This window comes from Pristiophorus japonicus, chromosome 21 (genome assembly GCF_044704955.1).
Source record: "Pristiophorus japonicus isolate sPriJap1 chromosome 21, sPriJap1.hap1, whole genome shotgun sequence".
In the NCBI taxonomy this organism is placed as follows: Eukaryota; Metazoa; Chordata; class Chondrichthyes; family Pristiophoridae; genus Pristiophorus; species Pristiophorus japonicus.
The window spans coordinates 74,302,735-74,325,028 of NC_091997.1; the positions used below are offsets into that span (position 1 = coordinate 74,302,735).

The 22,294-nt window shown below is 47.8% G+C and overlaps 1 protein-coding gene across 50 annotated transcripts in view; it reads left to right on the plus strand.

The window, feature by feature from the left end:
* The window catches only part of LOC139233716 (CUGBP Elav-like family member 4), an 831,346-nt gene that overhangs the window by 645,573 nt on the left and 163,479 nt on the right, over positions 1-22,294 (plus strand). For 11 of the 50 annotated variants that reach the window (XM_070864153.1, XM_070864149.1, XM_070864172.1 and 8 more), the window contains exon 5: positions 18,406-18,433. The exons of the other annotated variants lie outside the window; for them this stretch is intronic. In XM_070864153.1, the coding sequence (XP_070720254.1) occupies positions 18,406-18,433 (28 nt within the window). The remainder of the gene's footprint in view (positions 1-18,405; positions 18,434-22,294) is intronic. 50 annotated transcript variants of the gene reach the window in all.

Consider the following 22,294-nt stretch of genomic DNA (forward strand, 5'->3'; position numbering starts at 1 on the left):
CATCAACCTGACGTTCTGCTCACACAATCACAGGAATGTGAGGTTTGAAACTTGTGATTCCACGGAAGATGGTTACCTTGGCGACAATGAAAAATGTAGCAGCCCATCAGCACGTTTCTCATTAGTCACTAAGTCCATTAATTGACTGCGGAGTCTGCAATTGTGAAGGGAAGTGCCTCAAGGACAGTCGGGAGAAGCTTATTTAACAGACCTTGAGATACGGGTAAGGAAGAGACTCTTGGGGCTAGAAATTCAATAGCGCCCGCTTTGAGGCGGTGATGGTGCCGGGGCGCTACCTTTAGCGCCGGGCGATGTCTACCGCCTCAAAATGCAATATTCAGTTGTATCGCCCCAAGAGGAGAGTGGAGCGCTAAGGGAAGCGTTGTACAACCCTCTCACGGCGCTAAAGGCTCATCGTGGGGCGATAACGCGGGAGCGCTTCTTGACTTGAGTCGCTCAGAGATATCGGCGTCCCAGCACCTAAAGAGGAGGTGAGGTCGACCATGTGGAGCCTGCACAAAAACGGACTGGAGGCCACCCTCAGCCCTCCACAGGTAGAAGAGGGAAGTCATTGTTAAACATGTGACTCTCGACACTTAGCTCTTCATTCCCCGCGATGTGGCCACGGGATCCTCTGTGCATCGCCTCCCCCCCCCCCCCCCCCTGTCGGGAGCAGCGCCCAGCACTACGGCAGGCCAGAACAGCCAATTTCGGAAACACGTCGCCAAGTGGGCGGGGCCAGAGTGCGCAGCGCTGAACGACAGCACCGCCACTAAACCACCAGCCAAGTTCGCGCCAGGCGCTGACAGCGCAGCGCTCGGGCGGGAGGTGTTTTGCGGCGCCTTAGCGCTCCTCTCTGGTGCTAATGGTGGTGCTAAACAGCCGAATTTCTCCCCCTTGGACTTTATACTGCTCCTTATCACATCACACAAAAGCCGATCGAAGTGTTTTACATTCAGTACTTCGAAGTGTATTGACTGCTGATATGCGGGCAAATGTGGGGGCCATTTTATGCACAGCCAGATCCAACTGGCAACAATAAAATTAATTATCAGGCAAGCTCCAGGCTCGGTCCATAGGTCGTGCTGAGTTCGCTGGTGTCAGCAGTTAAATTCGGATCAGTGACCCGATCTAGACGGAGACAAAAATTAGCCAGTGTTCCAACACCTAATTGCCATTCTGTCACCCCTGCTGGAAAATACGTGTGTGCGCGTGTGGAAGAGTGTGTGTATGCGTTTGTATGTGTACGTTTGTGTTTGTATGTAAATCTATGTGCATGTGTGTACGTGAGTGTGAGTTTGTGCGTGTTTGTATGTGACAGTGTGTGTGTGTATGTACATTTGAGAGTGCGCGCGTGTGTGTATGTTTGTGTGAGAGTGTGCATGTGTGAGAGTATGCGTTTGTGTGAGTGTGTGATTGTGTACGTATGTGTGAGTGTGCATGTGTGTCTGCGTGTTTGTGTGTGAGTTTGTGTGCGTGTTTGTGTGTGTGTGTGATTGTGCGCGTGTGAGAAAGTGAGTCTGCGTGTGTGTACATTTGTGAGTCAGTATGTGTGTGTTCCAGTTTGTACAGGTGTGTGTTCTGGTGTGTACGTTTGTGAGTGAGAGTGTGTGTGTGTGTGTGTGTGTGGATGTCGGGCAAGGATCAGGCTTGGCTGTGCTGCTCCCCTGGTGAACAAAGCGTTATAACGCGCTCTGCATGCTGACATAGAAAGGATGAGACTGGAGATCTGTCAGCACCTGTGGAACTTATACCCCAGTCAGAGCGCCTTAAGGTGAGATGCCAAGTGCTTTGGGTTTAAAATCTCTCCTTATAAACTGACATGGGAAACCAAGTTAAATGAAAATAAATTTCAACCTTTACAATTAAAGCATACTTGGCTAAAATAAATTGGTAAATTAAAGGTCTCTTTCCCAATATGCAGTTCACTACAGAGATCTTTACACTTCCAAGCTGTATTGCAAAGGAGTTGCTGAAGGATGAAAAAAGGTTAACACTGTTCACATGTTTTGCTCCAGATAAATTTAGAAGTTTCTTCTCTCCAAAATAATGTCAGAAAATGCATTTTTTTTTTAAAAATTGTTCCTGTGGGCGTCGCTGGCTAGGCCAGCATTTATTGCCCATCCCTAATTGTCCCTTGAGAAGGTGCTTGAGTTTTTGATTGAAGAACATTTGCTCCGGCTGGATCCGGTTCATTAACAGCCGGACTGCACAGTGACAATACGGGCTAGATTTTCGGTTTTCAACGTAAACGGCAGTTTTTACGCCAAAATTCCCGTTTTCGCTGCGCTACCGTTTTCAGGCCTAACTTCCGGCCTTTACTTGCATCGGTAAAATCAACGTTGCACGAGGATTCGCGGCGCAATCCGCGAGTTTCAGCAACTTTAGTCTGAGGCCAGTATCGCTGCGAGAGAGGCCTTGGGAGGGCGGAAAAACAAAACAAAAAAAAATTGCAAAAAAAAAAAAAAAAAATCATTCACAAAATAATTTAAAAATAAAACTTACCTTTTTTGCAGGTCTTCATACTTACCGTTGCTGGCAAGGTTGCACCGACAGGTTTGACCCTGTCGGTATTCTGGGCGCGGCGTACGGGTCCCGAGAGAAACGAAAGTACAACGCAAACGCAATTTGCATCACTGCACGTCGGCGCAGCTCTCCCCGGCGGTACGTGGAAGCACCGGCGCAAAGAGGTGCCCGAGGATCCCGCCGACCGGGTTTTCGCCGCGGAGGGTCAAATCGCGGCGAAAACACGGTCACAAAGTCGGTGAAAATCTAGGCCTACAACTAACCTTCAGGGCAGTGCACTGTCCAGTGTGCCTCCAGTATTTGCAAGGCCGGGAACTTTGGGTATGAATTTCAACAGGCTGAATGGCCTGCTCTCATCCTAAACTTCTCGCCGTCTTTCAATGTGTGCGAGCGCTCGGATATCGGTCCATTGGGCAATCTTTACTTCGTCTTCAAATTAAATGAAAGATAAGAGCGGGGAATAGAACCTATGTTTTACAGTGATCCCTGAGTTCAGCGTACCACAGGGAATCATTGCAATCCACTTTGCTGTTTTCACCAGAAAGGAAGACTTGCATTAATATAGCGCCTTTCGTGACCTTGGCACTTGACAGACAATGAAGTATTTTTGAAGGGTAGTCACTGTTATAATGCAGGAAATGTTGCTCCAAAATTACAGCACTGTGATAATGACCAGATAACCTGTTTTTTTTAAATGATGTTGGTTGAGTGATAAATATTGGCCAGGACACCAGGAATAACTCCCCTGCTCTTCTTCGAAATAGTGCCATGGGATCTTTTACGTCCACCTGTGAGGCCTCGATTTTAACGTCTCATCCGAAAGACGGCTCCTCCAACAGTGCAGCGCTGCACCAGTGTGTCAGTCTGGAATTATGTGCACAAGTCTCTGGCATGGGACTTGAACCCACCATGACCTTCTGACTCAAGAGGCGTGACTGCGACATGCTGAGCCACTGCTGGCTTTCAGCTTGGCATCATCAGGACGCCTATCCGACGTCAATACAAAGGACCAGGCCAAAATGGCGGGCCTCCACTTGGCAACTGGCCCCTCCCTATCCATTGGACAGCGTTGATTGGCTGTGTGGGGTCTCCTGGGTGTGACATACGTGCTCCCACTCTGTGGAACCTGTGCCCTGTGATAGTCAGCTGCTCGTACTTGCATTGTACTATTGTGTTACAAATTGGCTTGCCGCACATTGTTTAATATGTACAACGTTATTTGGTGGGAGGGGGAGCTCTGAAATATTTTAATTTCTGTCTGTTATCTTATGGCCTCCACCAAAAGGCCACCCATAATGACATTTAGAAAAAACAATGCTTCATCTGACATTTTCTTCCAATTTAAAAGTCTGCAGCTAACATTTACAAATATTATACTTAATTGTCATGGTTGCCATGGCAAATAAGGAGCCTTAAACCAATTGTAGACTTGAACCCTGGACAATAGGTGCATTTTAAGTTTTAATTGCCATTTTAATATGCCATTAATACTCAATTAATATTGCACTTTAATATCATAAATTCGTATGAGGTAAGGTTTCGAATGGGGAGATTTTGGAGTGACTGTTTAAGCATTACTTTTTCCTCTATATATTGCACCATATTGAAACGTGCTCTGTAGATAATTTTCATGCCGTCAACACTACAAGTTCAGGACTGATAAATATCAGGAGGCTTCTCTTCATGCACAGACTGAAATGAATTTCCAGGTAGGGCACAGGGTGACAAAAACTCAAATATCATCCAAAAGCCAGTTAGAAGCTGTGATGAGGGTAGAGGAACCATAGGTTTAAAAAAAATAACAAGAAACGCTTGCATTTAAGCAGTGCCTTTTCACAACCTCATGCCAACCAATTTGTGCACAGCAAGCTCCCACAGGCAGCAATGTGATAAATGACCAGCTCACCTGTTTGAGGTGTTGATTGAGATATGAATGCCCGCCAGCACACCAGGAGAGCTCCTTCATCATCTTGCAGACATCCTCGTTTTCAAATCCCTCCATGGCCTCGCCCCTCCCTATCTCTGTAACCTCCTCCAACCCTCCAAGATCTCTGCGTTTCTTTAATTCTGACCTCTAGCACACCCCCCAACCTCCTTCGGCCTACCATTGGTGGCCGTGCCTTCAGTTTAATAGGCCCTAAGCTCTGGAACTCCCTGCCTAAACCTCTCCGCCTCTCTACCTCTCTTTCCTCCTTTAAGACGCTTCTTTAAAACCTAAATCTTTATCCAAGCTTTTGGTCACCTGCCTTAATTTCTTCATTTGTGACTCCGTGTCAAATTTATCTGTTTTGTCTTGTAACACTCCTGTGAAGCGCCTTGGGACATTTTACGCTACATAAATAAAAGTTGTTGTGGAAACCAGTTATATCTGTAATGCACTTATGAATGACTCCACAAGGCAATGTGTTGCACTCAAACTGTAGTGACCTTGGTCCTTCGCAACTCCAGAGTGAGGCACAAGCATGGTGGGCAGCCTTTTATACAGGTGACCCTCAGGTCTCCCACCGCAGTGCCCTCTGGTGGACAGCCTCTGCCATAGGCGTAGGAAATCCCGGTCTCCACCAGTTGCACTCTCTAGTGGTGCCAGCATAGTATATACACAGTGTAAACCTTATTTATAGTACATCAGGTTACATGTCTCCATCTTATGCAACTGTACAGTGACTACAGAGAGTCTATCTATAGTCTGCATATATAACAAAACCTACCTCTCTGACCAAGCTTTTGGTTACATGCCCTAATGTCCTCATCTCAGTGTCAATTTTCTTTGTCTACTTAGGCTCCCGGGAAGTGCCTTAGGGGCATTTTACCACATTAAAAGTGCTATATAAATGCAAATTGTTGTTGTATAAGCACAACAAAATCCTGGTAGTATACAACAGCCCTGAAAATCCGTGGGGCAGTAGGGGTGTGGGGCGGTGGGGGAATGCGTGCATTTATCTCATTGTTATTCATGAGGCATTTCTGGTCTAGAATGATGTGCACATTAACTGCAGAAGCTCTGGGTGGAATGCCAGGTTGGTCTACCTAACCACTGCCCCTGTATTTCAAAGTGAATTGCACTGCAGCAACTCGCCAAGGCTTCTTCGGCAGCACCTCCCAAACCCGCGGCCACTACCGCCTAGAAGGACAAGGGCAGCAGGCGCATGGGAACACCACCACCTCCAAGTTCCCCTCCAAGTCACACACCATCCCCACTTGGAAGTATATCGGCCGTTCCTTCATCGTCGCTGGGTCAAAATCCTGGAACCCCCTCCCTAACAGCACTGTGGGAGTACCTTCACCACACGGACTGCAGTGGTTCAAGAAGGTGGCTCACCACCACCTTCTCAAGGGCCAATTAGGGATGGGCAATAAATGCCGGCCTTGCCAGCGACGCCCACATCCCGTAAATGAATTTATTTAAAACTGTTTTGAACATTCTGGGATGTTTCGGCGCAATGAGCATTAATGCAAATATTTTGCTATGATGAAGGGAGAACTCGTAGGGGCGCTTATGAACGTCACCTAACTCCTAACATTAAAGTGTCTGATTCCCTCCCCTTGCTCCCTCACCCAGCCAAGTGGTATTCTCAGGGTCAACAGAAGAAGATTCCCGAAACGTGGAAGGGGTTCAGGTTTTGGATGGAGACTCAAACATCGGAACAGGCCATTCAGCCCCTCGACCCTATTCCACCATTCATGGCTGATCTGTATCTTAACTCCATCCACTTGCCTTTGCTACATATCCTTTTATACCCTTGGCTAGTAAAAATCTATGGGTTGGAAATTGGGTCCTGCCGTTTTTGAGGCTGATTTTAACGCCAGGAGGTAGGTGCCCGCCTCAAACTGTGCAAAATTCAGTTTTGCCACCCAAAGATGAGAGAGCGGCACTAAAACTGACATTGCCCACTCGTCCTCGGGTGCCGACGGAGCGGTGTCTCTGGAGGCTGACCGAATTTCCCCACGGTCGGCTGCCGGCACGCGAGATTAAAAAAAACGGAAAAAAACAAGTTTACGACACTTTTCCTCAACCACACTTCCCCACTGGTCCCATTAAAACATAAATGCTAAAAAAACAATAAACATAACCACTGACCTTGCTCCCTGGACGCTCCCACGCCGGGATACCCGATGTCCCGCCACCTTCCCCAGGCTGTACGAACGCCTGCCGGTGAGGCCATCGCATTTACCGAATATCACAGCCGCGGCGGTAAGTGGGCGTTGCATGCGCGTTGACGTCACCATGTGGGTGGCGGCCGAGCGCACAGTGGTACATCTTTGCACTGCCCCCCACCACCCAACCACATTTACTGTGAGCCCAGGAACCCAGTTGCCGCCGATGGTAAGACCTTAGCCGCCCATTAACCGCCCCTCTCCGGCGGTAACGGAAGGCGTTCGAAACCGAATTTCGAATCCAATCAATCTCAGATTTCAAATGATTCATTGAGTTAGCATCTGCTGCTTTTTAAAAATTATTCGTTCCTGGGATGTGGACGTCGCTGGCAAGGCCGGCATTTATTGCCCATCCCTAATTTCCCGTGAGAAGGTGATCATGAGCTGCTTTCTTGAACCGCTGCAGTCCGTGTGGTGAAGGTGCTGCCACAGTGCTGTTAGGCCATCAAATCTGTCACTAAGCTGATGGTCTACAGGGCTGTATTAATACCCGCCCTCCTGTATGGCTCAGAGACATGGACCATGTACAGTAGACACCTCAAGTCACTGGAGAAATATCATCAACGATATCTCCGCAAGATCCTACAAATCCGCTGGGAGGACAGACGCACCAACATCAGCGTCCTCGACCAAGACAACAGCCCCAGCATCGAAGCACTGACCACGATCAGCTCCGCTGGGCAGGCCACATTGTCCGCATGCCCGACACGGGACTCCCAAAGTAAGCGCTCTACTCGGAACTCCTTCATGGCAAACGAGCCAAAGGTGGGCAGAGGAAACGTTACAAGGACACCCTCAAATCCTCCCTGATAAAGTGCAACATCCCCACCGACACCTGGGAGTCCCTGGCCAAAGACCGCTCTAAGTGGAGGAAGTGCATCTGGGGAGGGCGTTGAGCACCTCGAATCTCATCGCTGAGAGCGTGCAGAAATCAAGCGCAGGCAGCGGAAAGAGCGTGCGGCAAACCTGTCCCACCCACCCCTTACCCTCAACGACTATCTGCCCCACCTCTGACGGGGACTGTGGTTCTCGTATTGGACTGTTCAGCCACGTAAGGACTCACGTTAAGAGTGGAAGCAAGTCTTCCTCGATTGCGAGGGACTGCCTGTGATGCCTGGGAGGGAGTTGCAGGATTTTGACCCAGCGACGATGAAGGAGCGAGATCCATACTTCGACCACCCTTTGCGCGGAGAAGTGTTTCAGAACTTCCATCCCGAATGGACTGGTTCTGATTTTGAGGTTCTGTCCAAAGTTTTTTTTTTTTCGGGGGGGTGCGGGGGCAGAGAGCCAAATAGCTTGTGGATTTCAGACAGGCAAAATAATTTTCTTGTGTTTTCACGTTCCATATTTAATTGGAGCGAACGCGACCTGTTTCAGATCGATTGGGTCTAAAAGGCAAGGCAGAAACTGGTGAATGCAGCTCTAATACTGCATTATTAACCACGTCCCTTTCCATAACTTACTCTTTAAAAGGTCAAGTGACAAATTTGACATTTTTGTATTATGCGAGGAGGCAGCCCAGTAAATTATAATGTCATTTTAGTTTTCTTACTTAACATTTTTAATCTTAGCGGCACAGCCAGACTTCACTTCCCAGAAAAATCCGTGTTGTGCTTAATGTGTTGGCGACGGCAACGTGTCAGGATCTGCCGCCCTTTTAAGAGGCAAATTGTTTCATGTCACTGTTCTGATCTTTTGACTGTATTTTCTGTTTTTAATGGTTATTAGGGTCTCTTTCCTTGACGATTTTTTTTCTCTCTTCAACTTTAAAGGTCACATTTTCATTTCGGGACTTTGCACCCGCCTCGTCCAATTGCAAAACTTTTTTTTTTTATCGACGGAGCACAACTTATTGACGAAATGTCACTTTTTACTGCACTGCCATTAAAATAAATTGGCGAAAATGAATGCGGCATAGACAACGCTGAATAGCACGGGATAAATAGTGGGGGGGGGTTTGTGAGAACATTAAGCCACATTACTCAAATGTTTCTACGTTTTGAAAGAAAATGCCTTTTTTTTAACGTATTCCTCATTCTTTTCAACGGGACGGGATTGAAGATAATGCGCTGGATTTTCAGCTTGAGTGCCCGGCTGTATAATATCTCCACGGCGTAGCACGGAGAGGAAAATAACTCACCTGATTCTCCCCTCCGCGCTGGAACCTGTACTGTACACACCTGCGAGTATGCTCACAGGTTTGTAGAGCTGTTGCATTTTGTGAGTGGCTTAGCCAGTCACGTGATGTTCACAAGACTCAATAAAATCCCAGCCAGTTGGGTCGAGGTCCTCATCCGCAATGAGGTATGCAGTTGTGAGACCGGTGGATGGACTGGAGCCTCTGCAAGATCCTACAAATCCCCTGGGAGGACGGACGCACCAACGTTAGCGTCCTCGACCAGGCCAACATCCCCAGCATTGAAGCACAGACCACACTCGATCAGCTCTGGTGGGCAGGCCACATCGTTCACATGCCAGACACGAGACTCCCAAAGCAAGCGCTCTACTCGGAACTCCTTCACGGCAAATGAGCCAAAGTTGGGCAGAGGAAACGTTACAAAGCCTCCCTGAAAAAGTGCAACTTCCCCACCGACACCTGGGAGTCCCTGGCCAAAGACCGGCCTTAAGTGGAGGAAGTGCATCCGGGAGGGCGCTGAGCACCTCGAGTCTCATTGCCGAGAGCATGCAGGAATCAAGCGCAGGCAGCGGAAAGAGCGTGCGGCAAACCTGTCCCACTCACCCTTTCCCTCAACGACTATCTGTCCCACCTGTGACAGGGACTGTGGTTCTCGTATTGAACTGTTCAGTCACCTAAGGACTCATTTTAAGAGTGGAAGCAATTCTTCCTCGATTGCGAGAGACTGCCTATGATGATGGTGATGGATGAACTGGTAATGTGTAGTGTGATTGTTAAACCTTTGTTAATAAACCAACTAGTTCTTAATAGCAATGATTTGCTATGAATTCTTAAGCAAAGAACCCATGAAGCAAGTATATTACAAAAGCAGGGAGATACTTTCTGCCCAGGAGCTCAAGTCAAAAATCTCGCCAAATGTTCTGGAGCTGAAAAATTTGATGAGAGGTCAGTGTTTCATTGGTGTACAGATAAATAAAGTAAATTTTTCATGAGCTCAGGTTATCCTAAAATACTTCATAAAATACTGGTCAAATCTTCAAAGGCCCATAAGGCGCTTTTTGAACTGTTGTACGATGGTAACTTGGCAGCCTATCTGTGCACATCAAGGTCCCACAAACAGCAGTCATACTTCATCGATCGAACCTGTATTGTCTGAAATCAACCTATCCTCTGACTCATCATGAGCAACGACACAAGATGTCTGCTGCGGTTATGGTGTCAACCATGGCTCAGTGGGTAGCACTCTCGTCTCTGAGTGAGAAGGTCGTGGGTTCAGGTCCCAAGCCAGAGACCTGAGTGCATAATCTAAGCTGTCACTCCAGGGGAGTGCTGCACTGTCAGAGGTGCCATCTTTCAGATGAGACCTTAATGTGAGACACTGTCTGCTCTCTTACATGGATGTCCTGGTCAATATTTATCCCTCAATCAACATCACTAAAATAGATTATCTGGTCATTATCACATTGCTGTTTGTGGGAGCTTGCTGTGCGCAAATTGGCTGCCACGTTTCCCACACTACAACAGTGACTGCACTTCAAAAAGTACTTCATTGACTGTAAAGCACTTTGAGACGTCTGGTGGTCATGAAAGATGCTATATAAATGCAAATCTTTCTTCTTTTATATCAATGCAAGTCCTTCTTTTAAAAAGATCCCATGACACTATTTCAAAGAAGAGAGGAGAGTTAACCCTGGTGTCCTGGCCAATATTTATCCCTCAATCAACATCACTAAAATAGATTATCTGGTCATTATCACATTGCTGTTTGTGGGAGCTTGCTGTGCGCAAATTGGCTGCTGCGTTTCCCACATTACAACAGTGACTACACTCCAAAAAGTACTTAATTGGCTGTAAAGCGCTTTGAGACATCCGGTGGTCGTGAAAGGAGCTATATAAATCCAAGTCTTTCTTTCTAAAGTGCTTCATCATTATGATCATCATCATAGGCAGTCCCTCGGAATCAAGGAAGACTTGCTTCCACTCTAAAAATGAGTGCTTAGGGAAGCTGTGCAAGGCGCTCTATAAAATGAACGTTCTTTCTTTAAAATTAACAGGGAGGAATTTTAAAGCTGCGTTCCAACAATGGGCCACACGTGATGGTTCGAAAGCATTCGTGTTTTGCTGGCCTTGTTTGTATTATCTGAACCCCATGATTACTTTTGCTGCTCACAGGCACCCATTATTCTCAATTTCAGCGGTGCGGTGCAGGGTCTGGCTTTCAAGGTTGCCCCTCACGCGTTGCTCTGTCGCGGCGGTTTGCCTGGCGACCGCTTCCCCCTCCATTCAGCGCGAGCGCGAGCGTCAGATCGCCTATTTCATTCCGATCAGGAGATTGTCAGCGTTTTAAATTAAGCTACCTCCAGAGAAAATCGCGAGCCAGGTGGAGAGTATTGACGTGTGCGTGATTTAGTGCAGAAATCAAAAAGGTGCCCTTGGTCACCCCAGTCAGACAAACGAGCGACCATAAACACGCTCGCGTTATTGGTAAATAATTTATGTTTTGATAATTATTGCTTCTATTTATCTGCTTTATGTCTCGATAAATATTGCTGCTATTTATCTCTATTAAGGAAAAAGCCATCCTGAGCAATAATTCCTTTATCTTACAGAGACAAATGGGAGGAAATGCACCCTATTGTGCGGCCACAGCAACCTAAATGAAGTAGATTTGTATACGTTAAGGGTTGCTTCATGTTGTAGTCGCTCACGGGCTTGACATCTGCTGGAATAAAAACCTGTTTCTGCCAATAAAACTCACCCGCTTCTATCACGCACAAGACCATTTTCCCTGATTTGCCTCGCAGGCAACATGAAAAAGACTGAAAGCACCGAGGTTGATGCTGAGAAACCGGAACTGCCAGCCAGTGGCTCAGTGGGCAGCACCCTCGCCTCTGGGTCAGAAGGTTGTGGGTTCAAGTCCCACTCCAGGGACTTGAGCACAAAAGTCTAGGCTGACACTCCCAGTGGAGTGCTGAGCGAGCGCTGCACTGTCGGAGGTGCCGTCTTTTGGATGAGATGCTAACCCGAGGCCCCGTCTGCCCCCTCAGGTGGACGGAAAAGATCCCATGGCACTATTTTGAAGAAGAGCAGGGGAGTTAACCCTAGTGTCATGGTTAATATTTATCCCTCAATCAACTAATAAATAGATTATCTGGTCATTATCAGTTTGCTGTTTGTGGGAGCTTGCTGTGCGCAAATGGGCTGCCACGTTTCCTACATTACAACAGTGACTACAGTTCTAAAGTACTTCATTGGCTGTAAAGCGCTTTGGGACATCCGGTGATCGTGAAAGGCGCTATATAAATGCAAGTCTTTATGCACCATCTCTCCCTGTGTATAGGGTGGCACTGTGATTGACACAATAGCCTACAAGTCTGTATTTGCCAGCACTGCTTGGGCCTATGGTGTCACAGTACCTAGTGCGATACACTGCTGGTCTAGATGTGGCATCACTCACTGACTATAGCTTTGCACTGTGTATATCACCGCATCCTCACATTCGGGAGAGCCCATCTCTTGTTGATGGTCCAACGAGGGTTGTTGTGGTGTTCTGTAGCTCGTGCCCATCTGAGCAGCTAGTCTCACGACTGAAACGCAATTCTTTGCTGGTGGCAAATTAATCTCATCTGATGCCGATAGCTGACTGTAGAACAAGTGAATGGGAGAGGGTTATAAGTCTCAGGATCCTGGTAAAGGATGGATGGGACTATGAGACAGGGCAGTGAGTTTTGGCTTCAATGCACTGAGGAGGCTGCAATGAGGGCGTGGATGCAGGGTGTTGCGTCCTCTCCTGCCTCTCAGTTTTTATCCGGTAGATCTAACTGCATTGACAATGGGGCCAGCTGTGTAACGGGTACGCTATTCTCTGTATCCAATATTCCGATCAGTGCCCACGCCGTGTAATGCTCTGTGTCACGGAGTGTAAATTGGCTGCCGCGTTTCCCACATTACAACAGTGACTACACTTCAAAAGATATGTGTGTGCACTCAGTCTGTGCAGCAGAGCAGGTGGCGAGAGATTGTGGAGCGATGTGACTGGGGCTCAGGAGAGGCGTGAGTTCGGGGCCCAGAAGAGGTGAGGGCCCAGGGGCAGCACGACCAATCCACACTGCGATATGTGTGCGCACTGGGTCCGTGCAGCAGAGCTGGTCTCCAATCGTCTTGGGTAACCCTTGCCACTGGACCAAGACCTAGCTCTGTCAAGCCCGTGTGGCGGCTGGTGTGCAACGGCCACCCCACGTTAAAAAAAATCCACGCACAGGCATCTTCCACCCTTCAACATGTAGTTCGGGATCTGGAATATAAGGTCTTTCATTTAAATATTTGTGAACTCATTGAACTCATCCCATTTTGATGTGGAAACAATTCATCCTCGATTCGAGGAACAGCCGAAGAAGAAGAACACTTCAAAAGTACTTCATTGGACCTATTCAACATTCCACACATGCGCATTTGCTTCAATTTAAAAGCTAGAGAGTCGGCTTTTTGGGATCTCTAGAGATTGGCCGTGCAGCTTAAAGGAAACATTGTGTAGGGAGGTCCCGAGTTCGTGAAAGGCGATATATAAATGCAAGTTCTTTATTTAGTTCTAAACAGAGGAACATAAGAATTAGGAGTAGGAGTAGGCCATTTGGCCCCTCGAGCCTGTTCTGCCATTCAATAAGATCATGACTGATCTGATCTTGGCCTCAGCTCCACTTCCCTGACCGCTCCCCATAACCTTTGACTCCCTTATCGGTCAAAAATCTGTCTATCTCCACCATAAATAGATTCAATGACACAGCCTCCACAGCTCTCTGGGGTAGAGAATTCCAAAGATGTACAACCCTCTGTGAGAAGAAATTCCTCCTCATTTCCATTTTAAGTGGGGACCCCTGAAAAGTGAATAATTACTACAATGCCTTTAAAACCCATACCAGTATTCACTCTCAACAAAAATACAACCACCTGGCTACTCTCCAATCATCGAAGACTCACTTTTACGTCAATAAAAAACAAATCTAGCGAGCAGAGAATAAAAATTTACAATTGTCATAGGCAGTCCCTTGAAACAAGGATGACTTGCTTCCACGCTAAAAAGGGACGAGTTCACAGGTGTTTCAATGAAGGACCTAATATTCCAGATCCCGAACTATATCCTGAAGGGTGGAAGATGCCTGTGCGTGGATTTTTTTAACGTGGGGTGGCCGTTGCACACCAGCCACCACATGGGCTTGACAGAGCTAGGTCTTGGTCCAGTGGCAAGGGTTAACCAAGGCAACTGGAACTTTACAAACTTCACAACTTTACACTGGATACATTGGTAGAGATCTCAAAATGCAATTCAAAGCATGTATCTTTTCATGTCTCAGATGCTTGTTAAAACAATTTCTCCTTCGACCAAATCATGAAAAAACATTGGCTTCATTTGGAGCTATGTAGCTTTTAAATGAATAAACTACACCTTTAATGGATTGATTGACTGTGTTTATCCTCACCAAATTTAGGAAAGCATCAAAGGTTTAAATAAAGCATTAAAAATCCATATTCTCTTCATAAGCAGTGTTAGCTATTTATATAAAAAAGCACTTAGAACAGAACAGTATTTTTACAGTACACAGCCTCTTTCCAAACACTAAAACAGTGTTCAGTAGAACAAACTACCCTCCTAATGTTATTAAATAAATGGTTATCACTCAAACAAGAGTGCAGGGACTGCAAAAGAAAACTCTTTCTCTGACAGATTGAGCTCAAACGACAAGTATTCTCTGAGTGCATAAACTGCAATAAAATGCCAGTTCCTGCGCCACACTTTTTTTGCACTGTTGCCATCATTATGGCTTTCGGATGAGACGTTAAACCGTCTGCCCTCTCAGGTGGACATAAAAGATCCCACGACACTATTTCGAAGAAGAGTAGTTCTCCCCGATGTCCTGGTCAGTATTTATCTCAATCAACCGAACAAAAACAGATGATCTGGTTATTATCACATTGCTGTTTGTGGGAGCTTGCTGTGCGCAAATTGGCTGCCGATTGTCCCACAGTGACTACACGCCAAAAGTACTTCATTGGCTGTAAAGCGCTTTGAGACATCCGGTGGTCGTGAAAGGCACTATATAAATGCAAGTCTTTCTTTTTTGTAGCAATGCAAATTGTGTGTGTAAAGTCCTTACTCTACAGTATGAAACCACACGAGGCACATTCCGGGGACAAGGTCACTCTGTGACCTTAACTCTTTATTCACAGGACTCCAAAGACGATGACCCTGCGTGGGACCTCCCTTTTTATACCTGTGTGATCAGGTAAGGAGTGTCTCCCACAAGTTCACCCCTTGTGGTCAAGGTGTGCATCTAGGTTGAGTGTATACAGTAATACAGTGGTGTTACATTGTGGTTACATACATGACATCACCTCCCCCCCAAAATCTTATTGGGATCATAGGTTTAGTCTTTCAGGTGGTCTACGCTCCCTTGTGGAGCGCTGCAGTTGGGGCTCTGGTTGTTGGACACTGACCTGAGTGTCTGTCACCCGTGGTGATTCCGGCCTGACCGCAGGGACTGTGCATTCCTCTGATTGCTCTTGTTGCTCATTCACTGGCGGTGTTGTGAGTTCCATCTCATGGTTTTCTTCAGGTTCCTCCGTGTCGATGCTGAACCTTTTTTTTACTTGGTCGAGATGCTTACGGCATATCTGACCATTGTTGAGTTTTACCACGATGACCCTATTCTCCTCTTTGTCAATTACAGTGCTCTCAAGCCATTTGGGCCCCATGGCGTGATTGAGGATGAATACTGGATCATTTATTTCTATACATCTCCCCCTCAAATTACGGTCAGGGTACTCACAATGTGACTGGCGCTTGCCCTCAACTATGTCGGTCAGGACTGGGTGAATGAGGAACAACCGAATTTTGAGTGTCCGTTTCATTAGTAGCTCTGCAGGCGGGACCCCCGTGAGCGAGTGCAGTCGAGATCTATAGGCCAGTAGGAGACGCGATAGGCGGCATTGTAGGGAGGGTCCTTGAATCCTGAGCATACCTTGCTTAATGATTTGGACCGCACGTTCCGCCTGGCCATTGGAGGCTGGCTTGAACGGTGCAGTCCTGACGTGGTTGATGCCATTGCCTGTCATAAACTCTCGGAATTCGTAGCTTGTGAAACATGGGCCATTATCACTAACCAGGATGTCCGGCAAGCCATGGGTTACAAAGATCGTACGTAGGCTTTCCACGATGGTGAATGATGTGCATGAATTCAGAATGATGCACTCAATCCATTTCGAGTACGCATCTACCACAATAAGGAACATCTTTCCCATGAACGGGCCCGCGTAGTCAACATGAATGCGTGACCATGGCCTGGTGGGCCAGGGCCACGGGCTGAGCGGGGCCTCCCTGAGGGCATTAGCCAGCTGGGCACACATCGTGCACCTGCGAACAGTGTTTCAGGTCTGAATCAATTCCAGGCCACCAAACATGTGACCGGGCAATGGCCTTCATCAGCACAATGCCTGGGTGCTCGCTGTGGAGGTCCCCGATGAATGCCTCCCTGCCCTTCTGGGGCATAACTACCCGGCTGCCCCATAATAGGCAGTCGACTTGGATGGAGAGCTCATCCATCCGTCTATGGAACGGTCTGACCTCCTCAGGCATGCTCCGTGTGTGGGCGCCCAATCCCCAGTCAGGACACATTTCTTAATCAGGGATAGGAGGCGATCTCTGTTTGTCCAGATTTTGATCTGGCGGGCTGTGATGGGGGAGCCTGCGCTGTCAAAGGCATCGACAGCCATGACCATCTCGGCACTTTGCTCTGCAGCCCACTCAGTGGTGGCCAGTGGAAGCCTGCTGAGCACGCCAGCGCAATTTTCAGTGCCAGGCCGGTGCCGGATGGAGTAGTCATAAGCAGCCAGCGTGAGAGCCCATCGCTGTATGCGAGCAGATGCGTTGGCATTGATAGCCTTGCTGTCTGACAACAGGGATGTTAATGGCTTGTGGTCCGTGTCTAATTCAAACTTTCTACCAAAGAGGTACTGATGCATTTTTTTTACACCATAGACACATGCAAGCGCTTCCTTCTCGACCATCCCATATCCCCGTTCTGCTTGAGAGAGCAACCTGGAGGCACAAGCCACAGGTTGTAGTTGACCCTCAGCATTGCCCTGCTGCAACACGCACCCAACCCCATAGGATGATGCATCACATGTCAGAACCAATTTTTTACAGGGGTCGTACAGAGTCAACAACTTTTTTGAACAAAGTAGGTTTTTGCGCCCGATCAAAAGCCCGTTCCTGATAGTCCCCCCAAAATCAACCGCAACCCTTACACAGGAGCACGCGTAGCGGCTCCAACAACGTGCTCAAGTTCGGCAGAAAGTTCCCGAAATAGTTCAATCGTCCCAGGAATGAACACAACTCCGATGTGTTGCAGGGCCTGGGTGCTCGTCGAATCGCCTCTGTTTTGGGTTCGGTGGGCCGAATCCCATCTGCAGCAAACCTTCTGCCGAGAAACTCAACCTCAGGAGCTAAGAACACACATTTAGACTTCTTGAGTCGCAGTCCTACCCGGTCCAGTCGGCGTAACACCTCCTCCAGGTTGTGGAGGTGTTCCTCGGTGTCTCGACCCATGATGAGGATGTCGTCCTGGAATACGATCATTCCAGGAATGGATTTAAGCAGGCTTTCCATGTTTCTTTGGCATTCGATCAGCGGCCGCGATTTTTCAAACGGGCACCTGTTATAAACGAACAGTCCCTTGTGCGTGGTGATGGTAGTCAGTAGTTTAGATTCGTCGGCCAGTTGCTGGGTCATATAGGCTGAAGTGAGGTCCAACTTGGTGAACAACTTGCTTCCTGCCAGCGTGGCGAAGAGGTCCTATTGATCTTGTAGGGACACCCAATTGATGGTGGCCTTGTAGTCACCACAGATCCTGACAGGGCCATCCGCTTTTAGGACGGGTATGATGGGGCTCACCCAGTCGCTGAATTCAACAGGCGAGATGATGCCCTCTCTCAACAGCCGGTCCAATTCGCTCTCGATCTTTTCCCGCATCACATACGGCACCGCTCTGACTTTGTGGTGCACTGGCCTGGCGTCCGGGGTGATGTATATCACTACTTTAGTGCCTTTGAAAGTCCCGACGCCAGGTTGGAATAGTGAATCGAATTGTTATTGGACTTGTGAGCACGAACTTCGCTCCACAGATGACATTGCGTGAACATCCCCCCATTTTCAGTTCATCTCGGCTAACCAGCTCCTCCCCAACAGTGCGGGACCATTGCCCGGGACAATCCAGAGAGGCAGCTGATTCACTAACCCATTGTGTGTGACAGCCATCATTGCACTGCCGAGCACCGGAATTATTTCTTTAGTGTAAGTCCGTAATTGTGTCTCAATACGTGCTAATTTGAGTCTACTGGCTTTAAGTGGGCATAGCTTTTCAAATTGCTGAACGCCCATGAGTGACTGGCTGGCCCCAGTGTCCAGTTCCATGCATACTGGGATACCATTTAATAAAACCCTCATCATCATTGGTGGCGTTTTGTTGTATGAACTGTGAATATTCGTCACATGGACCCGCTGCACCTCGGCGTCCATCAATTTGCCCCAAAAGTCATCCTGCCTCAAAGAACCCTCTTCTGGTCCATCCACCTCATATATTAGTCTGGTTGCAGACTTCCTGCACATTCGAGCTAAATGGCCACTGAGATTTCAGTTCCCGCAGACAAACTGTTGAAATCTGCAAGATCTAGCTGAGTGTTTTCCCCCACACCTCCAGCATGAGTTAAAGTTTCCATTGTTGGGAACAAAGGGACTATGGCCAGGCATTCCGCACTGACTGTCCCTTTGACTGCTCTTAAGTACCCTATTAGTGGGTGTCAATGGCCCCATCCCGGGCCACATTGTCCACTGTGATGGCATGAATGTCCGTTCAGCCTGCCATTGTCTCTGTTGAAGTCCTACTCTGGGGTCTATTGCTGCCTGGGGAGTGTCGGACTGCCCCTAGCTGCCTGCGGGGCTCTGAGTCGCATTGATGTTGACGACTCCCTGATCCCTCGCCGCGTTAGAGGCAGAATTGCGCGCGTATATTATTTTCGTCTCTTCCTCCCCCGCCATGAAAGTTTGAGCCATCACCGCCGCCGCTTCCAAGGTCAAATCCTTGGTTTCAATTAATTTGCGGAAAATTCCCGCATGACCGATGCCCTCGATAAAGAAGTCCCTTAGCATCTCCCCCCCCACTGCAGGCGTCTGTGAAATTACAGAGGCTGGCCAAATGCCGGAGGTCCGCTACGAAGTCCGGTATGCTCTGTCCTTCACGACATCGGTGGGTGTAGAATCTGTGTCGGGCCATATTTATGCTACTCACCGGTTTGAGGTGCTCCCCGATCAATTTGCTAAGTTCTTCAAAGGTTTTGTCTGCCGGCGTTCGGGTGCTAGTAAGTCCTTCATGAGCGCGTAAGTCTTTGGTCCGCAGCTGGTCAAAAGATGAGCCCATCGCTTGTCGGCCACTGCATCCCCCAGCCATTCTTTCGTAACGAAGCTTTGCTGAAGCCTCTCGACAAAATCGTCCCAGTCTTCCCCAACACAGTACCGTTCCTCTGTGCTACCGGTGGCCATTCTCATGGGTAGTGAATTCCCGTTTCTCATCACCAATGTAAAGTCCTTACTCTACAGTATGAAACCACACGAGGCACATTCTGGGGACAAGGTCACTCTGTGACCTTAACTCTTTATTCACAGGACTCGATGACCCTGTGTGGGACTTCCCTTTTTATACCTGTGTGATCAGGTAAGGAGTGTCTCCCACAAGTTCACCCCTTGTGGTCAAGGTGTGCATCTAGGTTGCGTGTATACAGTAAAACAATGGTGTTACATTGTGGTTACATACATGACAGTGTGGTACAGACTGGGTCAGAGATCACTTCATGTCGAAGACAAGGGCTATTACAGATAAGAAATAAGAAGAAAGAAAGGCATTTCTATAGCGCCTTTCACGACCTCAAGATGTCCAAACGTGCTTTACAGCCAATGAAGTACTTTCGGAGTGTGTTTCACTGTTGTAATGTAGGAAACGCGGCAGCCAATTTGCGCACAGCAAGCTCCCACAAACAGCAATGTGATAATGACCAAGTAAACAGTTTTAGTGATGTTGATTGAGGGATAAATATTGGCCTAGGACATCAGGGATAACTCCCCTGCTCTTCTTCGAAATAGTGCTGTAGGATCTTTTATGTCCACCTGAGAGAGCAGACGGGTCCTCGGTTTAACGTCTCAGCCGAAAGATGGCATCTCCGACAGAGCAGCACTCCCTCAGCGCTGTACTGGAGTGTCAGCCTAGATTTTTGTGCTCAAGTTCCTGGAATGGGATTTGAACCCACGACCTTCTGACCCAGAGGCGAGGGTGCTGCCCACTGACCCCACAGCTGACACAGCACAGTCCACCTGATCTCCTGGACTGGTCTCAATCGTATGAGGTGGTCGTCGAGGGATTTCCCAGATTATGTTTCTCCCTTATTAGCCCGGGGGTTTTCCTCTGGGTTTTTTTCAACTCTCCCAGGAGATTACATGATGGCAGGATAGCATTCGGAAGTATTTGGTCACAATGCTCCAGCCATCATGAATGTGGGCACACTTCATGGTACCAGCAGGTCTTATCCTGCCCGTCATCTTCGTAAGTTCTTACGGGGCTTGACAGGGTAGATGCAGGGAGGATGTTTCCTCTGGCTGGGAACTCTAGAACCAGGGGTCACACAGTCTCAGAATAAGGGGTCGGCCATTTAGGACTGAGATGAGGAGACATTCCTTCACTGAGAGGGTGATGAATCTTTGGAATTCTCTACCCCAGAGTGCTGAGGACGCTCAGTCTTTGAGTATTTTCAAGACAGAGATCACTAGATTTTTGTATATCAAGAGAATCAAGGGATATGGGGATAGTGCAGGAAAGTGTTGAGGTAGAAGATCAGCCGTGATCTCATTGAATAGCGGAGCAGGCTCGAGGGGCCGAATGGCCTTCTCCTGCTCCTAATTCTTATGCTCTCATGTAGCTGCAGCCAAACTAGAATCAGCTTGGGATTTGTGTTGGGGCTGATCCCATCGTGAGGAGGCAGTCTCACGCCTGGCTGTGCAAAGATAACTTTTTAAACAATTAGCTCGAGTGGGTCATCGCAAAGTCCTGACGGACACTCGACACGATCGTTTGGACAAGGTACCAGAGTGTGCCCGGCGACCATTAAATTGTACCCCAGCCTTCAGGAAAGGAGGGTAGAAAAGACAAGTTATACAACTCTCCTGTTAGTTCATTGGAGTCTTCTCTTCCTAGTTGGACATGAGGCTTCTTCTGCTGTGGTCTGTCTGGAGCAAGATGTTTGACTCCATCGAAGTATCATCATGCGTTACGTCAACAATAACAACTTGCATTTATATAGCGCCTTTGGCAAAGTAACATGTCCCAAGGTGCTTCACAGGGGCGAAATCAAGCAAAATTTGACACCGAGCCACATAAGGAGATGTTAGGACAGGTAACTAAAAGCTTGGTCAAAGAGGTAGGTTTTAAGGAACGTCCTAAAGGAAGGGAGAGAGGCGGAGACATTTCGGGAGGGAATTCCAGAGCTTGGGGCCCAGGAAGCTGAAGGCACGGCTGCCAATGGTGGAACGATGAAAATCGGAGATATACAGGAGACCTCACTTGGAGGAGGGCAGAGATCCCGGGTTGGAGGAGTTGGAGGAGGTTACAGAAATAGGAAGAAGTGAAGCCATGGAGGGATTTGAAAGCAAAGATGAGAATGTAAAAATGTTAAAAGTTGATGGTTATATTTGCCAGTCTGCAACAGACTTGTCTTGTTTCCTACATTACAACAGTGACTACACCCCAAAAGTACTTCATTGGCTGTAAAGCGCTTTGAGACATCCAGTGGTCATGAAAGGCGCTGTATTAATCCAAGTCTTTCTTTCTCCCCATAACGAAAGGTTGCCTTATGTGCTAACTCACAATCCCCCACCAGAAAACTATCCAAAGCTAATCAATAACTTCAAAAAAGCTGGTACTGCCCCACAAAAACTGACCATCAAAAAAAAAGCACTTAATATAGGCCCATGACACGCAGGTCCACTGAAAGTTCAGTGAGACACAGACTTGCCATAACTTAAGCCTGATATTGAGGAGTTGTTGTCACAGCTGGGTCATCAATTATAGAGGAGGCCGGGACTGAGGCCAAGCATCCAGCTCCTGGCTCATGAGACGAGGGAATATAAGGAAGGGGGTGAAAATTGGGAGGGACAAATAAAATATAAAATAACAGCCTGTCTCGGGAGCTGTGTGCTGTCATGGTTACCAATTGACAAGCATGGTGCAGAATTGTCATTGACACCGTGAAAGCCATCTTATTGTCGAAGGCTTGCATTTATATAGCGCCCATTCACAGCCTCAGGGTGCTCTACAGCACTTTACAACCAATTAAATACTGTTGGAGTGGAGTCACTATTGTCATGCAGGAAACACGGCA